Here is a 24,361-nt window from a genome sequence, read left to right as displayed (position 1 = left end):
GTACAATAGTTAGTGGAGCTCTGTGACGCAAAGGGCTACTTGTCTACTTTCCCGTAAACTTGCTTAGCAACGAATTGCCTTAGATTTATCATACGGTTGAGGGCTGAGTTAGACTGACTTTATTTAAAATATCTCGGAGACCGAACGTTGCTCGGAAAACATATAAAAACTCAAAACTGCGCGTTTTTGCAGAGGTAAGACGAAGATGGATTTTACGCCCCCGAAAATATAGCAAATCGAAATCGTTGGAGCTGTTTACGAGATCCCCGAAATATGCCTACCTTGTATAGATATTATACAAGAATTGCTCGTTTAAAGTTTAAATTGATTTTATATGCGAGGAACTCATATAATAAACTTTTTTTTTAGATTGACAAAGAACAGTCCGGATTTTAGGACCGACTCGACAAGCATATTTTTTTAAATATTTTGTTATCTCATACAGAAGTAAGTACCCACTTTAATAAATTGCAATGCCAATTATTATTATTAACTATTAATTTACGAAAACCAGCCATAATCCACAAGATTAATTATTCAAAGCACTTTAAATAAACATATAGAAAAGGTTATAATTTTGTCAAAATTTAAGATAAGTAACTGTTGAGAATTGAAAATGTTATCGCTACCTACACAGGACATTTAATTCATCCCTTGGCCCTCATTATTTTTATACAAACAAGATGGCTGCCACATGTGACGATGAACAAACCACACACGACAATCTCCTAGCCATTCATATAGGAAAGTGGCATTACGTCGCCGCGCCACGGCAGAGGGGCATTCATACGCTTAGCTTATACGGGCGTACATAAACCAGTGTTAGCTTGGTCTCCGATTCCACAAAGTTAAGGGGCTTAGGGTTCAAGTTAAGTTGGATTTTTGATATCTCGACTTGCCTGAGTTTGCGACGGAATGATAACACACGGCACAGTTCCTTGTCCATTAGCAATTCGCCATGGGCCATACAAATAATAAAAACCGGACAAGTGTGAGTCGGGCTCGCCCACCGAGGGTTTCGTACATTTTAGTATTTGTTGTTATAGCGCCAACCGAAATACATCATCTGTGAAAATTTTGAATATCTAGCTATCGCGGTTCGTGAGATACAGCCTGGTGACAGACGGACGGACGGACGGACAGCGGAGTTTTAGTAATAGCAAAGAGAATAGATACTATAGACGGGTCCTGTCATAGTAAATTTTGTAGTCACCGTAAAATTACTGGCATCTATCGACACACGACTAAAACTCAAAATAAACACGTATACAATTATCAAAAAAAATGTGTATATATGGATAAATGATTTTATTATTTTTATATCTTTTTTACCCATGTTCATTCCCTGATATCTATATGTTAAAATTGTTAAATATGAAACGGTGTCGTCAGGCGTGACGTATCTAGCTGAGGATAGGCCAAAGGTGTGTGCGCTATCTATCCGAGAATGACTATTTCTTGATTTCCGGGGCACGTTTTTTTCTTAGACTTTATTCATCTTATACGAAGTTATATATGTCTTAGGTAATAGGGTCCCGTTTTACCCTTTGGGTACGGATCCCTAAAAAGGACACAATCCGATAAAGTTAGAACGTATAATACGTATATAATACGTTTTTGAAGTCGGTTGTAAAGTTTAATTATTATTATGACAGGATATTTCCGACTAACTTGTGTCATCATCAACAATTGAAATTGCTCTCCAGTGTTAACGTTAGGTACTGATGTCACTTTAAATATTTTAATAACTGGGAGAGCAAGCTTTGCTCGGAAGACATATAAAAACTCAAAAATGCGCGTTTTCCCAGTGATAAGACCTAGATTGATTTATTGCCCATATAGCAAATTTCATGTCGAAATCGTTAGAACCGTTTCCGAGATTCCCGAAAAATACTTATACCTATATAAATAAACAAGAATTGCTCGTTTAAAGGTATTAGATGGGCGTTTTCAGAAATAAATATCGAAAACCAGATTCTCACAGATCCCGGTGTTTTTGGGTTCTTTCAACTCAGAATCACTAGCATATTCAATTCTGATGATAAAATAAAATGTCCCAAAAATTTGTATAAAAATTGTACATTCCACTACGTCACGCACATACAAGTGAAAAAAATTTTCATACTAAAACGTGACGTAATGGAATGGACATTTTGGGACATTTTTTTAATGGTGGGATGGAGTATGCTGTCGATTCTGAGTAGAATGAGCCCAAGAACGTCCAGATGTGAAAGAATCAGGTTTTCAATATTTATTTCTGAAAACGCCCAGATAAATGTACTAGTGAAAAAGCCCTCGAGGCCAACTACAAACAATTTTTTTGAATGTTTGCAAAAAATTAAGAGACCTATTTATTTGTTGTGAACGCAAGTAAACAACCTACCTTGTTACCTTGAAAGGTAAAGTACCTTTTATTGACTTGCTGTTGATGATTTCTAAGATTTATGTATTGACTATAGGTAGGTACGTCTATAGGTATACAGTTAGCATCAAAATTGGGCTATCAGACTATGGGCCCGATTCGGATTTTGAAATAGACATCTATTAGATATCTTTTAGACATCACCAAGATACGATAACTAACCTAACCTAACCTGTCAAAATCAAAATTCCTGTCAAATTTGCGCGATTCTGGAGATACTCTTGAACAATTTCCTCAGGATATGACTTAGAGATCCAATTCACATCTAATAGATATCTTACGCTATCTAACGGAAAAGTGACATTGGTTGCCCGAATTGCGCTGCAAAAGAGAACTAGTTGATATCTAAACTATAACATATCTAGAATGGATCTAGTACGTGTCGTCTCTTGTGAATATCTTGAAGTTCGAATACGGTAGTATGCGCTACTATCTAATAATTCTAATATAGCTTAACAAGAAGACATATTATTATGTTATTATGTTCCTATATGAAGAACGATTAGACTGCGGCAGATACTTTTTAGGGTTCCGTACCCAAAGGGTAAAAACGGGACCCTATTATTAAGATTCCTCTGTTTGTCTGTCTGCCTATCTGTCCGCCTGTCGGTCACCAGGCTGTATCTCAAGAACCGCGATAGTTATATAGACAGTTGAAATTTTCACAGATGATGTATTTTTGTTCCCGCTATAACAACAAATACTAAAAACAGAATAAAGTAAATATTTAAGTGGGGCTCCCATACAACAAACGTGATTTTTTTGCCGTTTTTGCGTAATGGTACGGAACCCTTCGTGCGCGAGTCCGACTCGCACTAGGCCGGTTATTCTACACTAGTGTGTTCGATTTTATTAGTAGGCAAGAAAGTGCCTATGCCTAGGGAAAGAAGAGGTGGGGCGCGTCTACGTGACTGAACGTACGTACACTCATGAACAAAGAAAACGGGCCATTTTGCATACAATTTCCACACACAGTGATCCGAAAGAAGGATGGACTTTTTAGGCTTAGGTAGGTACAGTCGACGTCAAAGATATGTTTACACTTTAGCACCTTATTCCTTTGTAATAGGGTGAAAAATGTAAACATATCTTAGACGTCGACTGTACCTATTTGACGGATTTGATGATTGTGTTTTGTTTTTTATTAGATGACTCCGTGGTTGATAACAGCTACTTATATATATTATTATAAAGGATAGACCAGAAACTGCACTGGATCGGGATGACTGGAAGTGGGGAGGCTTTTGCCCAGCAGTAGAACATTATGGGCTCCCAATAAAAATAAATATCTGTGTAGACTACGCAGTGTCTATGTTTTTGGGCTATATACGCAGCGCTGCGTGTTTTTGTTTAGGTATATCTCTAATGCGTCTGAAGTTGTTTACAGACCAAATGACGCATAATTACGCCTACGTCCCAAGAATGCGTTATCACGACCGAAACGTCACAAGCTCAAACAAAAACACAACAATCAACTCGAACACGACTCCTTACGTAACAGGCTACCTGTTTTAATATAAAAAAAAACTACTAATAAAAAGAAAATTTGTTCCAAAACTCGGAATATTACTAACTCCCTATAAGTAGTTAGGAGTTAGTTTCCCAACTTTGCTAAAACAGTTATTAACAGGCAATTATTAAAATCTAATTAAGTTTATGAGTTATGAGTTATGACGCTATGAAACCAGTTTTAGCATCTACTGCTCTTAGTGGCGCCATCTAGTTTAGATGGGCCAAATTAAATTGTTACCAGGGGAAGGAAGTCACGATTTAGGTACGTTTGGGAGTACAATTAATTCCGTCTAGATTCAATAGATGTCTCTAAAAGTCCACATTAATATTTCAGGTACAATTAGGTACATATTCTAAGTAAAGCGCCTTGAAATCGGTAGAGGGCGCGAGACCGAATGAATATTTTTCAAAAAGAATCAGAGCAGAGATATATATAACTCCGTATAAGATAAATAAAGTCTAAGAAAAAAACGTGCCTCGGATGTCAAGCAAAAGTCACTGTCGAATAGATGGCGCCATATACCTTTGGCCTATTGTCGTTTAGATGGCGTTGGCGACACCGTTTGATATTTAACAATTTTAACACGTATCAGTGAAAGAACATGGGTCATTGTGGAACAATAAAAATTAATAATCATAGATCCGTAAACATATTTTAATTCATTTATACATTTTCAATTTTATTTTAAGTTTTAATCGTGTGTCGATAGATGGCAGTAAATGTACCGTGACTACAAAATTTACTTTGACAGGACCCCTCTATACTATCTATTCTTTTTGATCAGAGGTAATGTATTACTTAGTGACATCTATGTTCCTATTAGAAAATTTTAGTAGCGAGCGCTTCCGTAGCTAATTCTAAGATTTCAATCAAATCAATCTTATAGCAGTTTAGTCATCTACTCAACCCTGCACTAGATGGCGGTATTAGAGGGGTTGTTAAGTCGTAAAGTTGGCGCAAATACTTATATTGAAAGCCAAGACTAATGTTCTGTCGGAAAATTACCAAAATTACCAAATTTCCACATGGAAAATATCGGACATTAGTCGTATTTTGGTATGGATAGGTATCGAAATTTTCCACTTCCAAAATGAAAGTATCCTTCATTTCCTATTAAACTTTTCTGATATATCCGAGAACCTTCCCAACTTTTTGGAAACTTTCCGCAACTGGCACACTGTAAATATACCCAAGGTACCTACATACCTACTCTACGAAACGAGCCCTCGTATCGAGCCTCGAGTATACATATACTGTAGAGCAGCGGTCGGCAACAAGCGGCCCGCGGGCCACATGCGGCCGGCGAACCTCTCGCTTGCGGCCCGCGAGCCTCCCTGGTTATTTTGTATGTAATATTGACCAATGTCTGCTAAAGTCAAAAATATTACTAATGTGCGGCCCGAGTCAACTTTGGTAACTATTGTGGCCCTTGCCTGCTAAAAGGTTGCCGACCGCTGCTGTAGAGTGTAGGTCGTAAATCTTTGGGCGCAAAAGTACGCAAAAATGGCTTTGATTAAACATATGGCCGTATAAATTTTCGATATACTTACGAAATAAATAACACCTACTGTAAAAATTAATACTTACGTCATTTTATAACCGTTTTTAAAACCAATTGGGTAGCCGAAGCCAGAATCTAAAAAAAGTTATTTGGGTTAAATTCGGACTTATCCTGTACAGGCGTGGCTCACTCCCCGATTTCGTTGGTTTGCTACAGGTAGCTAAAAGTACATCCATTTCACCCCAATTTTGGGGAAAGCCATAAGCCGCGCGTGGCGCTGTCGCCACCTAGCGGCCATATCTGTGCTGATCGTAATAGACGCGTTTGTTAGAGAGTCTTCTGTACCTAGTACTATTATTTATTCTGTGTCCTGTATATGCTCGAGATTATTTGCTATGCCTTGCATCACTTGTCTAAAATAAACAAAACTGTTTCATAGCGGCTACCGCCAATAACAACACCATTTTTTAAATTTCTATTTATTGATTCAATTTGAACTTCGAACTCACAATAAAATGCAGCACAGTAAACACAAAAATCATCAAACCATTTATTATAATGTACTTATTTAAAATACATGAAAGTGACAAGGAAAGGTACAGAAACCAGGTATTCTACCAACATCAAATATTATTGACGAACCACGATTATACAATACTTGTTCAATTTAAAACACTCGATATTTTAACGGTGACAGCTGGATTTTGAGCAAAAACTTTCCAATAAAAAAATATGTGGTCGACTTGTAAGTTCCTGTTTATTAAAAATACACAGCGATTGATGCGGGATTAACTTACGTTTTAAACAGTGAGTAACTTATGTAAATGCGGTAAGACAAGCCGCGGGCGCTTTGCCTACTCGCCGCGCGCGGCGCTGCGGTCGCCTCACACTCGGCCATCCTGCCGCTGAACTTGTCCTCGCGCTACTGCGGCGCGCATCGAGTAGCGCCGTGGCGCTTCTGATATGACTTCCTTATGTAGTAACGCCACTACGCCCGAAACGAATACAAATAGTGTATATAAATTAGCTTATGTAACAAATAAGCTTAAATGTATATAATACTGAGGCAGAATTACATCTTAACTACGGCGTAACATTAAGTGTGGTACGTGGGATTAGACACGAGCGCAAGCCCTTACTTTAAACGGACGAATGCGATATATAATTATATTTTGCTTTATATCTATGTATCTGACGCTAAAACATCTATAATAATGTATTACTTTTTGTACATCTACTTATATAATAACCGTACATACACTTACTAAGCTTATTTGCTTCGCGACCGAGTACCCAAAGTGTGTACACAACCGTAGCCGAAAATTGCCGAATTATTCTAGATGCCTCTATGTTGTTGACTAGATAAACGAAGCTTCACATTATGATTTCGCAAAATTGTTACACCAATCAAAAAATTTCGAGCGGATGATTGGTCCGCCAATATAAACACACGTTGAGTACAGGGCGCTCGGGAACTGTGAGTATTGTCCCGCGGGCGAGAGGGAAGGGGGAGAAGAGACTCAGAGGGTCCAAGACAGAGAGAGGACAGGACTAGAAGAGACACGGTGACTAGAAGGAGACTAGAGTGTGCGCTCGCCCGCGCCGGCTTGGCCGCCCGTCCCTTCGCTAAGTACACATTAATTATTAAAATATATCTTCGCACTTTATTACATAAAATTCACGTTATGTTCTACCTACGTTAAAAAAGTAAAGGAAAGCGGGCTTTAAGAGTAAGTAATTTAGGTTCGAATTTGTACGCGGAGCCTATTTACACAGCGTACCATGGACGTTTGTTCCACTGACCCCAGTGACAATGTTCAACGGGAAAAAGACATTATTACTAAACTAATATTACATGAAAACGGAAAAAATGAGATCAATCATGAAATGTATGAAGAAGTCTTAGAATTACAAAAGAAGATCTAAAGTACTCATTGGACACTGTCGCCGAGGCTGCGGCCTCGAAAACTTAAATTTAAAACTCCACTACAAGGTGACACTTATGAGTATCTAGGACACTAGACAAAAACTTATACTAACCTTATGAAATAATAATAAATATTTTGGTGCCAAAAATAACAACAAATACCAAACGGTACTCGATAATATCCTGTCCAATTGCGAGTAACCGCAAACTCAAGAATGATCACTAATCACACAAGCTTTGCAATATCAACTCAAGTAACCAAAGAATAAAGCTGGTATTGATAAAATCCTACATCTCTCAAGTGAAAATCTCTTGTAAAATGAACCCTACGGTGATGTTGTTAAAGTTTACTTTACAAAAGCCGTCGTGTTGTAATAGATGAACCTCCCACCGGGCATAAAGTACTAAAGGGACACACACATTCATTCCATAAATAATTAAAGGGCAAAGATTTAGATGTGAAGGGTGAAAGACCCTGTATAGGGATAACTAGCACACGCCACAACAAATCGGAAAATACGAAACACACTCGACTCAACAAGACCTTGTATTGAGATATGTACAGGTCTGATTCTTGCAGTGGTTGAAACTGCGTTTACAATGCCATATTTAGACGTCCGACCGCCTAACTCGACGGCCTAGCAGTCTGAAACAAATGACAATCTAGTAGAGTCTTGTCGACAGACGTTCGACCGGTCGGATCAAGCGATCGGATTATAAACATGGTACAGACTAAAACGTATAAGCTACCGATACGATCCTCGAGACGGTGCGACCCGGGCGGGAGGGGATGGAGCCGCTTACTCCTTCACCTCGAAGTACTTGTAGGTGGGGTTCTCGTAGCCGTTGATCTGCATGTTGGCCACGTGCCGCTCCTCGGGGGTCGGCGCCACGGCGCCGGTCTGCTCCACCTGCAGGAACATTAGTATCTGTGGTCAATCATATCGTGCCGGTGTCAGTTTGTATGGACGTATCAGTAGGACCTGCCGAACCCTACACCGTAACATGAGACGCAAGAAGTGCTGAGGCCGAAGTGTGGATTATAGAAGATCGAATGGTCCGTGAGAGGGCCGAGTGCGTGAGTAGGCTAGACTAACCTGCACGAAGCCCTGCGGGGCCTGGCGGTCGCGGCGGCGCGCCACGGCGAGCGCGACGGCGGCGGCGGCGGCCAGCGCGGCGCCCCCCACGCACAGCGCCGGGTACAGCGCGCCGCTGCCGCCGTTGCCCGAGCTGCGGATCGTGTAGCCCTGCGAACACGACACGATTTATTTAGTTATGTTTTATCCCTTTCTTACAAATATATAAGTCAAAATAACAGATAAAGACAAACGATTATTAGTTTTTTGAGATTTGAAGCGCATTTATGAATAAGGGGGTTAGAGTTCATTACCTATTCACTTAGGTAGATCCGATTCCGAGAAGGAAGTTCATCACAGAATTAGATTAGGTACATTTGACTCAGCCAGTCGGCATATTTTTTTTATCAGTCTTTCGATTCGTCAATTTTTTCAGCCTTGATATGTCCCACAGATATATTGGACTTTTGAAGAATTTTAATATACAGAGAAAGTTGACACGGTTCACTTACAGGTTGAGAGTGCGACACCTCGTGCTTGAGCGCGTGCGCCTGCGGCGGCGGCGCGCGCTCTTCCGCCTGTTCCAACGCTGCCCGCAGTCCCTCGCCCTCCGTCTGCAAATCAATCAATTGATCAGAGCCAAGGTTTGCACCAGAACATACCTTTACCTTGTTATTTGTATTTATTTGTTTTGCAAATAAAATACTTTTCTTTCTTTATTTCTTTTACAATAAAAACTCAAAAGTCTGCAAATTACATTACACGTAGAGCAACGCTAAAGGGCTCTTACACATGTATATAACTTACAATAGGCATGATAAACTACAGTTGTTATTTAGTTTACTTGTTAATTCAGAACGAAATATATTTAGTAGCGCCTCGCTTGCTCTAGGTTAAGGTTTAGAGTAAACATGCAGGATATAATTAAGACGGTTGTAGAAAGCAGAATGGCCGAACGATATAGTCTCGTATACCAATTTGTCAGAAGAAAACGCGCGAAATTGTAAAAGTTTATTGAAGATAAGATTCTTTGTGCCCATTTTTCAGATTTGCTGCGATATTGGTTTGTCAAACTGTAGTACTAAGGAGGAAAAGGGTGCGGAGGAGTTTCAGTTAAAATTTTCTCATACCTCGCTAGTGGAACGTCGGCTGGATGTCTCGCCTACAACATCGGTCTCACCGGTCTCGACCTCGGGCACCTCAGTCACCGTGCTGGTAACGATTTCCTGCAAAAACAAATTATCCGGTTAGAAGGCTATTAATACCAAATAGAAAGTATTAAGTAGAATATTACGAGCAGCAAGGACAAAATAAATTTTATTAAACTTAAAGAATTAGCAAAGAGAATAGAGTGTTTAGAGGCGGATTGTCAAAGTAAATTATGTAGCCAGGTAGCCACTGTGAATTTACTGCTATCTTTCGACAGAAGATTAACACTGTTAGAAAGCCATTTGACTTTGATCCTTATTCTTTCATTGATGTGTTAACTGACTGTGTTAACTTGTGAAATATTAATATTAACGCCATCTACTCGACACTAGGCCATAGGTATGGTGCAATGTTTTCGAGCGATGGCGCTAATATTAATATTTAACAAGTTAACACATATCAGTGGAAGAATAATGATCATAGTCAAATTATGGCGTTATAACAGTTTTAATCTTCTGTCGAAAGATAGTAGTAAATGTACTGTAGCTACATATTTTGGGTGCCTTTAAAAATCTTACAGTAGTGGTTGTCTCCTGTGTGTAGGCAGCACGGGTGGTGATGTCGTGGACAGAGACAGATGACGCGGCCGGGGCGGGCGAGGAGGACGGCAGCGGCGCCTGTGTGGTGGGCGCGAGGGTAGTCTCCTCAGAGTCCACGACCTCGCTGGCCTCGTCGTCGGCCTCTTCTGTCTCCTTCACGCCGTTGGAGGTCTGGAAAATGTAATTGCTTGCCTTTAAATTGATGGTTGCTAAGGGTGGTATGTATTCCACCTGTCCAATGTCATTGCGTCTCATTAATGCCTTTATATAAATTGATGGTTGCTAAGGGTGGTATGTATTCCACCTGTCCAATGTCATTGCGTCTCATTAATGCCTTTATATAAATTGATGGTTGCTAAGGGTGGTATGTATTCCACCTGTCCAATGTCATTGCGTCTCATTAATGCCTTTATATAAATTGATGGTTGCTAAGGGTGGTATGTATTCCACCTGTCCAATGTCATTGCGTCTCATTAAGCAAAATGTGAGACACAATACACGTTGGACAGATGGAATACCACCCTAATATAAAGAACAAAATATTTTTTAAATTAACATATTCTGGACGTATTAGTTATTAGTAGCGTCTGCATATGATCAGATGGGACGAATCCAGTTTGCTTACTAGGGAAAGTGCAATCACGGTTGTTGGGTTTCTAACCCTTACGCCATACTTGAACTCTATTGTAGGTATTGTAGGTTGTTGCGGGTAGGTACCCGTTTCAATTGACCTAATGCCTGTATAGGTTTATGTCTACTGTTTTGGGTGGTCTTTTTATAGGCCCCTGGGTGTCTAGAGGATATTTAACTGTCGGTACTAACCCTAGCCCTTTCTTCTTGAATATCTTGTCGCTGACGGGTGCGCTGATCTCTCTTGGCGCTCAGCTGTTCCCTGGCGGCTTGTTCTCTCTGCACTTCGGCCTCGATGCGGTCCAAAAGCAGCTCTTCGGCCTCGGGGGTCATTGACATTAGAGATACGGCCATGTCGTCTTTGGATTGCATGGACTATGGAAAAAACAGAATAGATCAAATTGCCTAAGTAATAAAATTTATTCTGATGGTATGTAACATGATCAGCTAACATTATCTCCTGAATTTAATCTGAATTAGACAGAGTACGACAACGTTTCACGTCACATTTTTATAGCTATATAAAGCGAGAGCTTCGAAGATTCAAAACGAAGCGTAGTAGATTGTATAAAAGTACGAGAATAAGCGCCACTTACGCCAGCCAGGGTTAAGCCACTATCTTCGAGTTACCATGGTTACCAGTACAATTTAACACTGGGTTTAACGGTTAACTCCGGGTTAGTGATTAACCCTGGCTGGCGTAATTGGCCCTAAGTAAAATAAAAGGCTAACCTGGACGTAATCCTCAATAGCAGTGCCAATGTTGTTGTATAGATGTGGGCGTCGGCGCAGAGAGGTCAGAGCACGTTGGAGGGCTCGGTCGGCGTCCTAAAAAAATATTGAAAAATATGAATGACCTATGCATATATACATATAATTGGGGACTATTTGGGGCCAATAATTAAATTGGGGTCAAAATACTCTGATCCGGAATCCCAATAAAATAAAAATGCGTCACAACAGTACCTATGTGATGGTTCCTACGGGACTAGAAGTAAGCGACGCTTAACGCCTTGCTCAGAGCAGGAGTGCGGGCACACTCGCAAGACATTATCAATATAGTCGTGTAGCATATGTTACCTGCAGCCTGTCGGCGGCGCTGGCGCGCTCGGCGGCGGCGGCCTCGCGGCCCGCGGCGGCGGCGCGGCGCCACGCGGCCAGCGCGCCGCTGCGCTCGGCCGCCAGCGCGCGCACGAGCCGCTGCAAGCATTTCTGGACGCGGTGGGCCTGTAATGGTTAGGTTACGTTATTTAAAGACCATCATTTCAGTAGAAATTTGAGCGGGGCAAATATATATCTACGTATTTGCGTAACTATTCGATTACTAATCTGACCGCGTTTTAAGGGGCCCACTGATTAACAGTCCGCCGGACGGTATCGGCCTGTCAGTTAGAACAAAATTTTGACAGTTCCGAACAACTGACAGGCCGATACCGTCCGGCGGACTGATAATCAGTGGACTCCTTTAGCATTTTAGCCATAATTAGCCAGTAGATACCGTAATAAACAATTAGTACTGCTAGACACTGCATTAATAGTTTCACTGGTTGGACATACATTGGGTGGCGTGTCCCGCAGTGAGCGCGTGTAGCAGGCGAGCGCAGTGCGACGGCGCTGAGCGAGGTGCGCAAGCACACGCTGCTGGTGCAGGGCAGCAAGCCGACGGCGTTCGGCTACGCCTTCCTCCTCGAGAGCCTGCAAAAACAACCTTATTTTTTAGACTAAATTAGCTTACATTTATAAGACAAAGCAATGATAGCGTAGGCATAATAACTAGAAATAACGAAGCGCGATTTCTCCCACATAATTGTACTCGAAGCACAAGGGTGAACCTTGTGGATCACAGAAATTAGCATATTAGACATTTCTTTTATATGTATTTAACGAGATTGAATACCAGGGACCCATTTCATGAAAACATGTAACTTTTGCAACACAATCAGAATCAGAAGGATTTGTAACTCCAGAAAATCAAATTTAGATAAATTTGGTCTGCAATTTATGGTCATAGCAAAATGTTCTGGCAAAATAAAATTGCAATACCGTCACATTGGGACTTGGGACTAACATAAGAATACACATTTTATGGTAGTTCATTGTTGGTTACCTTACACTACTGGTAAAGCGTCGAGGCTCGCGAAGGCCGAAGGCCGAGCTCCGCGTAGGGCCGAAGGCCCGAAGCGTCACACGAGAGGGGGAAGTTGGAGCTTAAATACGACCCAATAGTAAAAGTGTCTTGACAAGCTCACGTCGGGCCTACGGCCTGTGTAACCAAAAGATTACATAGTAGAATGTATTCCAGTAGTGTTACCTGCACGTTAGCCTGGAACTTAGCGGTCATGCGTTGCCGGAAGGTCTGCGCGGAGCTGGGGTCCGAAGTCATCATCTGCTGGTATCGCTCTTCAAGTTCGGACCACTCCTTCATCACTTTGGTGATCTGATACAAAAATATTAGGATTAACTTTGCATTATTATCGAAGGGCAATTGCTAAGAGGCTTTAAACAAGGGAACATTTATAACACGGTCTAAACTATGAGATGAAGAAACCAACACTGATATCGCGAAATAAAAAAATTACTCTCCGTTAGGAAACATCGAACATATTGGACCAGCCGAAATGTATGATTTTAAGGTTTGTCTCCTTTAGTAAAAGTTGTTCAGTTCGGTTATGGCGATCTACAACATAATATTCAGTTCGCAGAAAAAATAGCGTTCGTAATAGACTTTGTGTATGATATAACCACTTAGAAACCAGACAAGTCGAACATTTTCCTGGTAATTAATCCCTTGAACACATTGTATAAAACTCTTTGTAAAGACCAGCCTACCTTTTCACGGTGGGTCTCCTCAAGGCGCTGCTGAGCATCCTTGTAGCTCTGGTGTTCGGTGCGCGGATCGAAGTGGGAGAAGTACGGGTCAGATGTTGCCGTAGAAGCCTGAAATATTACATCGTATGGATAAGTTTTAAGAATTTTCAGATACTGATCTCATAAGGAAATTGTAATTGTAACCGAACAGATCCAGTAACATGTTCTAGTGTGTCTGTACAGAACAATGTCTTTTGTTTATCAACACTAATAAGAGCTTACTAAGCTTATTAAGAGCTTAGCCGCTGGATGCGGGTGACGCAAGACCGGTCATTGTGACACTCTTTGGGGGAGGCCTATCTCCGGCAGTGGACGTCCTCTGGCTGATATGATGATGATGACTGTTAAGAGACAATTTAACCTTCTTGCAAAAATTTAGGATCACCGATGTCCAGTTAAGACTGTGCTTGGTGATTCAGGCTACGGCCAGGCGTTGGCTCCAAGTTGGGAGTGTTGGGATGTAGTGTACCAAGTTCGTAGGTTAGACCATTTATTGAGGGTTTATTTTTATTTATTTATTTCTTTATTTAAACTTTATTGCACAATACATGAAGAGTACAAATGGCGGATTTAATGCCAGAAGGCATTCTCTACCAGTCAACCATGGGTTTCAACCGTTATCCTATTAGCTGTCTCTAGATTAAGTTCTTACCGTGGTTGTGGTGGTGGTGGTAGTAGTAGTGGGGGTGGTGGATGGTGCCGACGAGGACTCGGGCCGTGGCCAGGCGTTATCGTCACCGTCTGTGTAATCATCGTCCTCATTGTCGTCGTCTCTAGACAGATCCGCATCTTCATCTTCATCCATGTCTAAAACAATATTTTGACACAATGAGATTGCATTAAATATTGTTATGCCGGTCAGCAGATTATTATAAGCGAGTGACGACGATAACTTAACAGAAATAAGCGCGCTGATCCAGTTAAGATACCTAATGTTTCAATCGCCGTAGATAAAGTAAAATTTATTAATAATTAAGATGTCACGATGTAGGTATACATATTAAAAGCACTACGGTATAAATTTAGTATACTTTAGTTTAACGCCAATGGTAACTTACCACCCGGCAGCTGTCTCTAAAAATGTGTTTTCTGTAATTAATTTGCCCCAGAAATGGAAGATAGTGTAGCATTAAAGTTATCTATTGAATATATACATAATAATAATACAGAATAATATACAAGCGGACCAATCGCTTTGCGACCGGATGAAGCTGAACGTTCTGTAGAATTTAAAACACTTTTACTATAAACTCACCGTCATCAGCATCGTCGTCATCGTCATCGCTCAAGTTCAGAGTGTCGTCATCGTCATCATCATCAAGCGCGTCATCGTCGTCCAACAGGTCATCGTCTCGCTCATCCATGGCCGCTGAGGCTGCCAGCATCTCCTCGCCTCCCGGGCTCACGGGCACGCCGACGTCCATGGGCTTATGCATTTTCACGTTTTCTGTAATATAAAAAAAAGATAAGATACTAGATGTCTCGACGAACTTCACCTATACTTATATCTATCTCATTTTTTTAGCACTTTCTTAATTCTCTTCTTCAACCTTGTAAATATAAGAACCTTCTCCTGACAGTAACACAACACAAAAAAATCAACGAAATTGGTCCAGCCGTTCACGCGTGATGTTGTGATCAAGGGAAATAGAGTTTCATTTTATATTTATAGATTTACAAGCGAGGTAGCCACACAAAATTTTCAGACCCAGGTTTTTTGATACCACAATTATATTTTACTTCTTTATTACGTCAAATTTGGCTATAGGACTATGCAATTGATATGTCACATTATTCTTATCATGGCCTTGGCCTTGTCTTCAGTGGCGTTCCAGCGGTCGAACTGCCAGCAGCAGCTCTTGTGGATATGGTCGAACAGACAAGGATGACAGTCGTTGTAGTCAAAGAAACAAGGAACTTACCCTTGAAGTGCTTCGGGCAGCACACAAACTCGACTCCAGAGAACAGGCTGATCCCGCAAGGCAGGAGCATAGCGAAGGTCCTCAGGCGAAGACCACGCTGAGCGCAGGCGCGGCCTGCAGTGGCGTTCCAGCGGGCGAACTGCCAGCAGCGACTCTGGTTGTGGATGTGGTCGAAGAGACAGCTCTCCGGCACCAGCAGAGCGTCCGATTGGAATGGACCTTCTGCCACCAAATTGGTAGTTAACAAAGTTCAATGCACAATGTTAGTTAAATTAAATTATGTTACATGATTATATTTTGGATTTCATGGGCCTACAAATCCCGGTCTTTTGATAGGCTTGCGTGGGGATATAGATTCAACACGTAGAGGCCCTTTGGAGAGCTTTAATGTCATGTGATTATAATGATCATTCATCTCAGCCATAAGACGTCCACTGCTGAACATAGGCCTCCCTCTTACATAGGCGTCCCCCTTACATAGGCCTCCCCCTTACATAGGCCATTAAATGTTGGCATATGATCATTAAATGTTGTTATTCCTACGTATGATTGCAAAGTGAGTTTCACGTAAATGTTTTAAGTTAATGATGATTAGGTATTAGAGTTTGTCTAAACTAACTTTTCACGGACTCTGAAATGACAAAGTATGGAGTGGACGTGCTACTATAAACGTCATATATTCATAGGAATTTGACGCTTATTGTGGCACTTTCACACTCTGTCACTGCAAAGTCAAAGTGATAAAACCACCACAGTCATCTCATCAGTCTAATTCCAAAGTGTAAAGCAGCACTTACCAAGACAACGGAAAGGCTTGACCCATCTGGTGACCTTGCACTTGGCGGCGTTGCCGGAGCCCAGTTTGCACCAGTTGCTGACCTTCACGTAGTGGGACGCCTCCACGATGTTCGTGATGTCGTGGCTTGGGTACACCTGGAATAGAAGAATGATAATTAGCTCCTAATGGATGGACTGTTTTTCGTCGTGACCGCCCCTTTCGACGTGGAGGAGGAGTATTGCTCTCTGCCCGACCTGGCGTCACACTACAGAGACACATCGATCTTGAGACAAAAGGCGGCGAAGATCTGTGGTGCTCTTTCTCTCTAAACAACTTTAAATTTTATATAGCTGTTGTTTACATGCCTCCACACTCTACGGACTGTGCTTATATGAATTTATTTCATACAATTGAAACTAAAGTTGAAAACCTCGCCAAACCTTTTGTGATACTGGGAGATTTAAATTTAAATAGCGCATCTGTAAACATATGTAACTACTATCATTACTTTTTAAATTATTGTGACATTTCTGATCGAAATAATGTTTTAAATCTCTTCGGGAGCAAACTTGACGTAGTTTTGGTGCAAAATTCTTTCACAGCAAATGTTCATAAACTAACTGGTGACGGTCTGGTCCCCCACTCTGATGCTTACCATCCACCTCTTGAAATCTCAATTAAACATGCTCTATCTCGCTCTAGGCAAGAGTCCTGTCTTTACCCCAGTAATTTCGACACCTCGAGAGACTGGAATTTTGCGAAAGCGGATTACGATTTACTCTACCAAAGGCTCCAAAATAACAATTGGTCTCTTGTCTATCAATCCTCAGATGTCGATAGTGCTGTTACTGCTTTTTATCGTTTAATTTACAGTATATTTGATGAATGCATCCCTAAGAAGGTACGATCGCAAAAAAATAATAGATGTTATCCTGTTTGGTATACATCTGAAATTATTAAACTCATTTCCAAAAAAAGTTACCAACACAAAATATGGAAGTCTACAAATGATTTAAAGTTTTATCATTCATTTAGCCAGCTAAGAACTCGCGTAAAGGTGCTCTCAGATAAAGCTTACAAAGATCACATGCAACTTCTTCAAAAAACATCAGAGTTAATCCTCAACAATTCTGGAATCATATCCGCAGTTTGAAAACAACGGGCGGATTTGAAACCTCTGTCTCATACAAAGGCGAAGAGTGTAAGGGTGTTGACACTGCGTTAGCTTTCTCCCACTTTTTCTCTAATGTCTTTTTACCAGATATCCCACTTTTAGACTCCGCTCTTACCATAAAAAATGATTCGTCCTGCTCAGCTAATCGAATTGACGTTAAAGATATATCTTTGGATGATATAAATAAAGCAATTAATAAATTAAAACCCAAATCCGCGATTGGTCCAGATAATGTGCCTCCGTATATCATTAAAGCTGGCAAGAAATTTTTGCTTCATCCTATCCACTACATTTTTAAACTTTGCATAACCACCGGTACATATCCTACTGCATGGAAAATCTCTCGTGTAAAACCCATTCCGAAAACTAAAGACTCTTCAAAAGTCGAAAACTACCGACCTATTGCTATTCTCTCTTCTTTAGCCAAAGTTTTTGAATCTATTCTACATCAAAAAATCTCTGTCCAGATCAGCCCATACCTTAGCGACAGTCAACATGGATTTCGCCCTAAACGTTCGATTAACACAAATTTATTATCACTAACAGATTTTATTTCCCATCACCTTGATTTAGGTTTACAGATAGATATAATATATTTTGATTTTCAAAAAGCATTTGATCGTGTCGACAACGACATCCTTTTGGAGAAACTCACCGCGTTTGGCTTCACTCCGCAACTACTTAAGCTCATTGCTGACTATTTTAAAGATCGACAACAGTTTATTCGTCACGGATGTTACGATTCACCTCCATATCATACCCGTTCTGGAGTAAGCCAAGGCTCGATTCTTGGTCCTTTGTTTTTTATTTTAATGATAAACGATCTCGAAGATGTAGTTCACCACTCTCGCACATTACTCTACGCCGACGACCTGAAGCTCATTCGTTGTATAAATAACTCCACGGACTGTGACCTTGTTCAAGTTAATTAATATACGGTTTGATGTTTACGCCATCTACTATGTAATCACAATAATTTTAAAGTCCTAATTTTGCATGTGAACCATTGAACTTATCAATCTTATGTATTAAAACTCATTACTTCGAATAGATGGCGTTACGGGTCCTAAAAATCATCAAGCATACTTGTTTACTTCAATAAATAGTCTTGCACTACCTATCTGCATGAACGCTGCATTTTTAATTCTCCCACACCTCTCATCGACCGGTACAGACCTACTTCAGCAAGATATTGATGCACTGGTCTGTTGGAGTAAGAAAAACAAATTACTCTTTAATCTATCTAAGTGCAGTGTCATGACTTTTAGCCGTGCTCACTCTCCATTTCATAATGATTATTTGCTAGACCATATACCACTCACCCGGGTTAACACAGTTAAAGATCTTGGCATAATGTTTGACTCTAAACTTACTTTCAACGAGCATATAACATCTCTCGCTAAAGATTGTTATAAAAAAACTCGGCTTTATCATCCGTAATTCAAAAAACTTTAATGATCCCAAAGTAGTTCAGCTATTATACATTGCTTTAGTTAGAAGTAAAATTGAATCTGGCTCTTTAATCTGGAACCCGCATGAAAAATCCTACACCTTGCTTTTAGAAAAGGTACAGAAAGCTTTTCTCCGTTTCTTATATAAAAAAACTTACGGGTATTACCCCTTTTTATACCCAACCAAATATTTGCTGGGCATGCTACGCTTTAACTCCCTCGAGATAAGGCGTAATGTCAATCTAATGTCTACTACATCTAAAATATTAAGGGGAGAATCAGACTGCCTAGACTTGGTGACGAAAACGACTACCTTTTTTGTTCCCGACAACTACCTACGTTGTCGTAGCCATCACCTCCTAGATAATGGAACCATTCACACGACTGCACACCAGTACTCTCCAATTGTCCGTTCCCGGACACTCCTTAATAATTTCTTATCTTTTGCACCTAACTCCGACTTGTTTGCCGACGAAAGTCATAAACTTTTTAAAGATTTTTTACGTTTTTGCGAATCAAACATGTAATATCTTAGTAGCTTATTAATTGCTTTATTATTTACTTTACTTAGGTACTTAATTTTACTACTTGATTTTACAGTGCATTGGTGTTAGCTGTAATGCTGTAAAATTTGATTTCAATAAATATCAAATATCAAATGATTGAGAAGACAAATCAGCTTTATGGCTTCAAAGGGTAAGGGCTCCTCTACACGATGGGCCAACGCCGGCCACTCCAAGGGACGCGTGTATGCGTTAGAGGGAGCAAGTGATATTGCTATCTCATTTTACCGCATGGCTGTGTCCCTTGGAGTGGCCGGCGCTGGCCCATCGTGTAGAGGAGCCATAAAAACGTACCCTATTACTGCTACTAAACGGGACCTATTACGTCCATCTGTCTGTCTGTCACCAGGGCAGTTAAAATTTTCACAGATGATATATGTTGGTATTTGTTGCCGCTATAACAACAACAACGCATTAACTACGTATATATATATATATGCATCTAAAAAGGTAAATATAACAAGTAACAAGACAAGACGGTTCAAGAAAGCGTTTTAAAATTCTAATGTTACATATTTTTTCCCAGAAAAAGCTTTTGGACCTGAAAAAAGACGTTTAATAAAAATCCAGTCTTGTTAAAATCATGAGGTAAATTAATGCAAAAAGTTGTTAACTCTAGTTAAAACTCGCAACGGGGTCAACTCGTTATTCAAGTTGTTTCGACTAAAGGCTTCCAGTTTCTGAGGTTTAAACACAATTTACTTGGCCCAGGTAGAGGGGTTTTTGTAAACTTTTATCCTTTAAAGTTTGGCCTGTGATGTTTCTAGTCGACGGGGGAACTTGACAACGATGCTCCTTTGTTTCTTGACAGGATAGAACGAACTTTATTTATCCGTTGCGATAAAAATCAAAAGGCTTGTAACTCTTGTAAGAATATCGAGAGTACACTTTGTTCTTTATATAGACACTTGGTAGTTGTAACTAAAGACATTCTTGTAACATTATACTTAGCTATACCTTCCTGTTACAAAATGATCAAAGGCTTGCAAGAAGATCAACATACACTTTGTGCTTCATGTAGACACTTTTTACTTGTAATGAAAGACATTTTTGTTAGGTAACTTCTAGTTACAAAGGTAGGTAGGTGGTAGGTTAGTAGGTTAGTTACTAGTTAGGTAGTTAGTTCTTAAAGTAACTATTTTAAATTTTACTTAATTCAAAAACCTAAAAAAGCCTAATGTGCTAAAGTCATCTGTTGTTAATAGTTAAACTTTAAAAATCTTTTCACGTTTCATAATTGCCTGAGATTTTATTCAGCTATACATATAGTGCATTCACTTCTGATGGATTTTACGATCCTGTTGTTGTGTTTTATGCAATACTAGTGACACGCCCCCGCTTCGCACGGGTTAACAAATTATACACCTTAACCGTCCTCAAGAATCACTCTACTGATAGGTGAAAACCGCATGAAAATCCGTTCAGTAGTTGTTAAGTTTATCGCGAACAAACATACTCGTACAAATACATAAATAGACAGACGCAGCGAGGGACTTTGTTTTATATAAGGTGTAGTGATATAAGTAAATAGACATTGTTCTTACTATTGTTGATAGAACCTATTGTTTCCAAAGGTACTTGTATAAACCCGAATATTTCATGCGGCTCAAACTTCTAGCTTGTTAGTTGACGTCAAGAATACTTGATTGGATTTAGACCAGAAACCATCGAGTTGAGAGCTTCCGCGGCGAGGACTCGATAGTTTGCATCCACCGCGCTCCAGTTTCACTTCTTTCCCAAACTATATTCGAGCAATTACTACATAGTAAAGCAAATAAAATAATGGAAGGTACTACAACTTATGGCACACCAGAATGTGCATGTAAAAGTGCTGTGCAGACCAATGCAGTATCAATTTTTTGTCTGAAAGATAAAAAAAAAAAAAAAATTATAGAACATTCTTACACAGATTGACTAAGTCCCACAGTAAGCTCAAGAAGGCTTGTGTTGTGGGTACTCAGACAACGATATATATAATAGACAAATACTTAAATACATAGAAAACACCCATGACTCAAGATTACAATGCTAAAATACCTACATGGCGAAGTTCTTTTCTAAGTTAGTAGAAATTTAAATCGCTACATAATAGCAGCTTATGTGTTTCATGTAAGTACTTATTCACATTTATCTAAATCCTTTTTTTTATTTGTTATTCGTCCTAACAAGTCCAATATTTTTTGTACTATCAAGATAAAATAAATAAAAATGGGCATGGGACTCTGGATCAGATTCACACGTCCCTATAATACGCGCATAGCGTTGTCTCACTAAAAACTTCGTGCGAATCGGACTCAGAGTGCCCTGCCCCATAGATCTCATAATTACAGTAAAATATATACGGGGAACCGGGCTGGTATAGCAAAAATTCTGACCTGCTAAGCCAAAGAGCGTTATTAGAGAATTAATTGCTAACTTATACTTCAGTTTCTATTACTGAGAAATCCATTTTCAAAATCATTTGTTTTTGAGATAGCGCTATTCAGCTTACCGCCATTTGCACCATCCCATTAACCCGGGGTTAACCGGTTAAACCGTTAACCCAGTGTCTAATTGTACTGGTAACTATGGTAACTTCAGGTTTAACCGGTTAATCCTGGGTTAGTGGGATGGTGCAAGTGGCGCTTAGGAGGGCAGAATTGCAATGATAAAAGCGCAGTTCACCTTCTTGCAGTAGTCGAGTATCTCCATCTTGTCCTTCAAGCAGTTGTGCGGTTTGGTGGTGAGGTCGGGCGTCCACCGGCCGGCGGCGGACATGTACTGCGGGTGGTACGTCGAGCCGGCCTCGCAGAGGACCGCCACTTGCGGCTCCGCACCGCTGCTTGCCTGCAACAACGAAAAAATTACTTAAGTAAGGTAGTTACGACATTCTCGAATGCCCAGGGGTGGCAGAATACCGGGCACAACACCTCGGCTCACAGGGGTCTCTACCAGAAGCCGTCAGCAACGTCAAGGGTCTGCTAAGGTCTGCTAGGTTTTTAGTAGGGCATTTCAGTCACTAAATGAAGCATTAAAGAAAAGTGCAGAAGATGTATCAGAAATTTTACGATTCTATCATTTTCCTTTTGGCCGTATAGTGAAATGAGAATTGTAATCTCAACGCTTTTTTCGAATATACAATAAAAATAGCCGTCATAAAGACCCTTAAATCAATTAAACAGTCTTGCCTTTACAGACAAGAATAATAAACCAAGAAGGACAATTCTCTATTGTGGTGTCAAGAAATAAATTTATCTTAAATGTATGTAGAGTCGAGACGTAAATTTCTCTTAAATGTACCGCGGTAGAGTCACAAACATCTCAACAAACCAACGTTCCAAAAATATTACACGGCCTTATATTGCCAGTGTCTTATAGAGATAAATAAGTAAATATATTTTTAGAACGTTGCTTGTAAAAATGTTTGTGAACTCGACTGTACCTGACTTATTCTTCGTTATCTTTATCAATTACTCAAAGAAATGCGTAATTTTTACACAATCAACCTCTTAAGACCCCAAGTCATTTTTGCAGTTTTAGATTTGGAACCTTCTTTTACTCCATTATAATTCAAAATTCGATTTTAATTTGTTATTTTTAAAGGAACTCAGGCCTTAGGAGGGTTCCAAGTTAAAGGTGTAAGAACTTATGTTAACATAATTCATCAGCCCAGTTTCAACATTCCCAGAAACTTCCGTAGGTAGTTGTCAAGAATCCAAACTACTCGACTGAATGGACCCGAAGTTGGTGCATAAGTTAGTATGACAGAAATGCCTGATTGGTCTAGACTCTAGACTAGGGGAAGTCCGATTACCTCGCAGTTTTCGAATAAAGGAAATGCTACCGGAAAGGTGACTGACCGGGCAACGGGTTGTCTGGAGTGCTACTATTGCAACAATTTTGCTTGTCAGGTTCATATAAATTTTATTGCTCCACTGGAATATTACGAGTAGACAAATTTCTACAATGTTTACAATGGCGAAACTTTTCATAGTACTAAATCAAAATATTTTAACGTGCTTAATTTCACTAGTTTATCCAAAATTTCGTTAAACTATTTCTAGCCCAGACCATCCACTTTGAAAAAAATTCCATAGGTAAGCATTAAGAAAAAGATTGAATACGACAAATCTTTAGTTATAAAATTGTGTTGTAAAAAGAACTTTTTATTACAACTGCTAATTGGCAAGCAAAGAGATAGATTTTTTTTTAATGGAAATAGGCAGCATTGCTTGGCAATTTTACGAGGCCATTTAAGTTTTTCTACTTCGCCTTTTCACTTTGTACTTTCCAGAAGTACAGAATTTTTGCAAAAAGGATTGAATAATTAAAATAATTAATTATTGTGCTAGTCACATTGTATTAAAAGAACAAAGAAAAAAGCTGTTGGCCGAACGTTTTTGTTGCATTTGTAGTACTGAAGTAAATAAGTAGTATAACTACTATAAATTAAGCGGCAATAGTTACAGCGAAAAGTGTGAACGTCCTATTTGCTATATGACTCTTCAACGTGTTTACTAAACTTAAAATAAGTGTAAGTGTATATAAATCATTACCTAAGAAGATAACGTTTGATATAGAGTAAACAGTTTGTTTATGTTCAATTCGATACCTAAATAATAAATTTTCGATGTTGCTTATTTATTGAAGAGTATTACCATGTCTACCTAAACTGTTTTCTGTAAACATTTACAATAGCGTGCTCAAACCTAATCCTCCACGAACCTTTTTCCACATGCTCCGTGTTCAAAGTTCGTTGAACCCGATAAATTCAAAGTACATCTGATGCAGTCACATGATCCAGCAAAT

At 39.8% G+C, this 24,361-nt stretch overlaps 2 protein-coding genes across 4 annotated transcripts in view; one reads left to right on the top strand and one right to left on the bottom strand.

The window, feature by feature from the left end:
- The window catches only part of LOC134671419 (V-type proton ATPase subunit D), a 354,138-nt gene that overhangs the window by 308,962 nt on the left and 20,815 nt on the right, over positions 1 to 24,361 (top strand). The window lies entirely within an intron of this gene.
- The window catches only part of LOC134671404 (amyloid-beta-like protein), a 215,766-nt gene continuing 197,367 nt past the window's right edge, over positions 5,963 to 24,361 (bottom strand). For 2 of the 3 annotated variants that reach the window (XM_063529255.1, XM_063529257.1), the window contains 16 exons: positions 22,238 to 22,399; positions 16,405 to 16,540; positions 15,608 to 15,829; positions 14,941 to 15,132; positions 14,338 to 14,492; positions 13,647 to 13,754; positions 13,129 to 13,254; positions 12,375 to 12,512; positions 11,898 to 12,044; positions 11,550 to 11,645; positions 11,010 to 11,192; positions 10,167 to 10,358; positions 9,570 to 9,665; positions 8,952 to 9,053; positions 8,461 to 8,610; positions 5,963 to 8,274 (listed from right to left, as the gene is read on the bottom strand). In XM_063529255.1, the coding sequence (XP_063385325.1) occupies positions 8,164 to 8,274; positions 8,461 to 8,610; positions 8,952 to 9,053; positions 9,570 to 9,665; positions 10,167 to 10,358; positions 11,010 to 11,192; positions 11,550 to 11,645; positions 11,898 to 12,044; positions 12,375 to 12,512; positions 13,129 to 13,254; positions 13,647 to 13,754; positions 14,338 to 14,492; positions 14,941 to 15,132; positions 15,608 to 15,829; positions 16,405 to 16,540; positions 22,238 to 22,399 (2,316 nt within the window). In that variant the 3' untranslated portion in view covers positions 5,963 to 8,163. The remainder of the gene's footprint in view (positions 8,275 to 8,460; positions 8,611 to 8,951; positions 9,054 to 9,569; positions 9,666 to 10,166; positions 10,359 to 11,009; positions 11,193 to 11,549; positions 11,646 to 11,897; positions 12,045 to 12,374; positions 12,513 to 13,128; positions 13,255 to 13,646; positions 13,755 to 14,337; positions 14,493 to 14,940; positions 15,133 to 15,607; positions 15,830 to 16,404; positions 16,541 to 22,237; positions 22,400 to 24,361) is intronic. The other variant, XM_063529256.1, reaches the window with a different exon arrangement.

Source organism: Cydia fagiglandana, chromosome 15, assembly GCF_963556715.1.
Source record: "Cydia fagiglandana chromosome 15, ilCydFagi1.1, whole genome shotgun sequence".
NCBI classification, from domain to species: Eukaryota; Metazoa; Arthropoda; class Insecta; order Lepidoptera; family Tortricidae; genus Cydia; species Cydia fagiglandana.
This window is presented reverse-complemented; position numbering and strand designations above follow the sequence as displayed.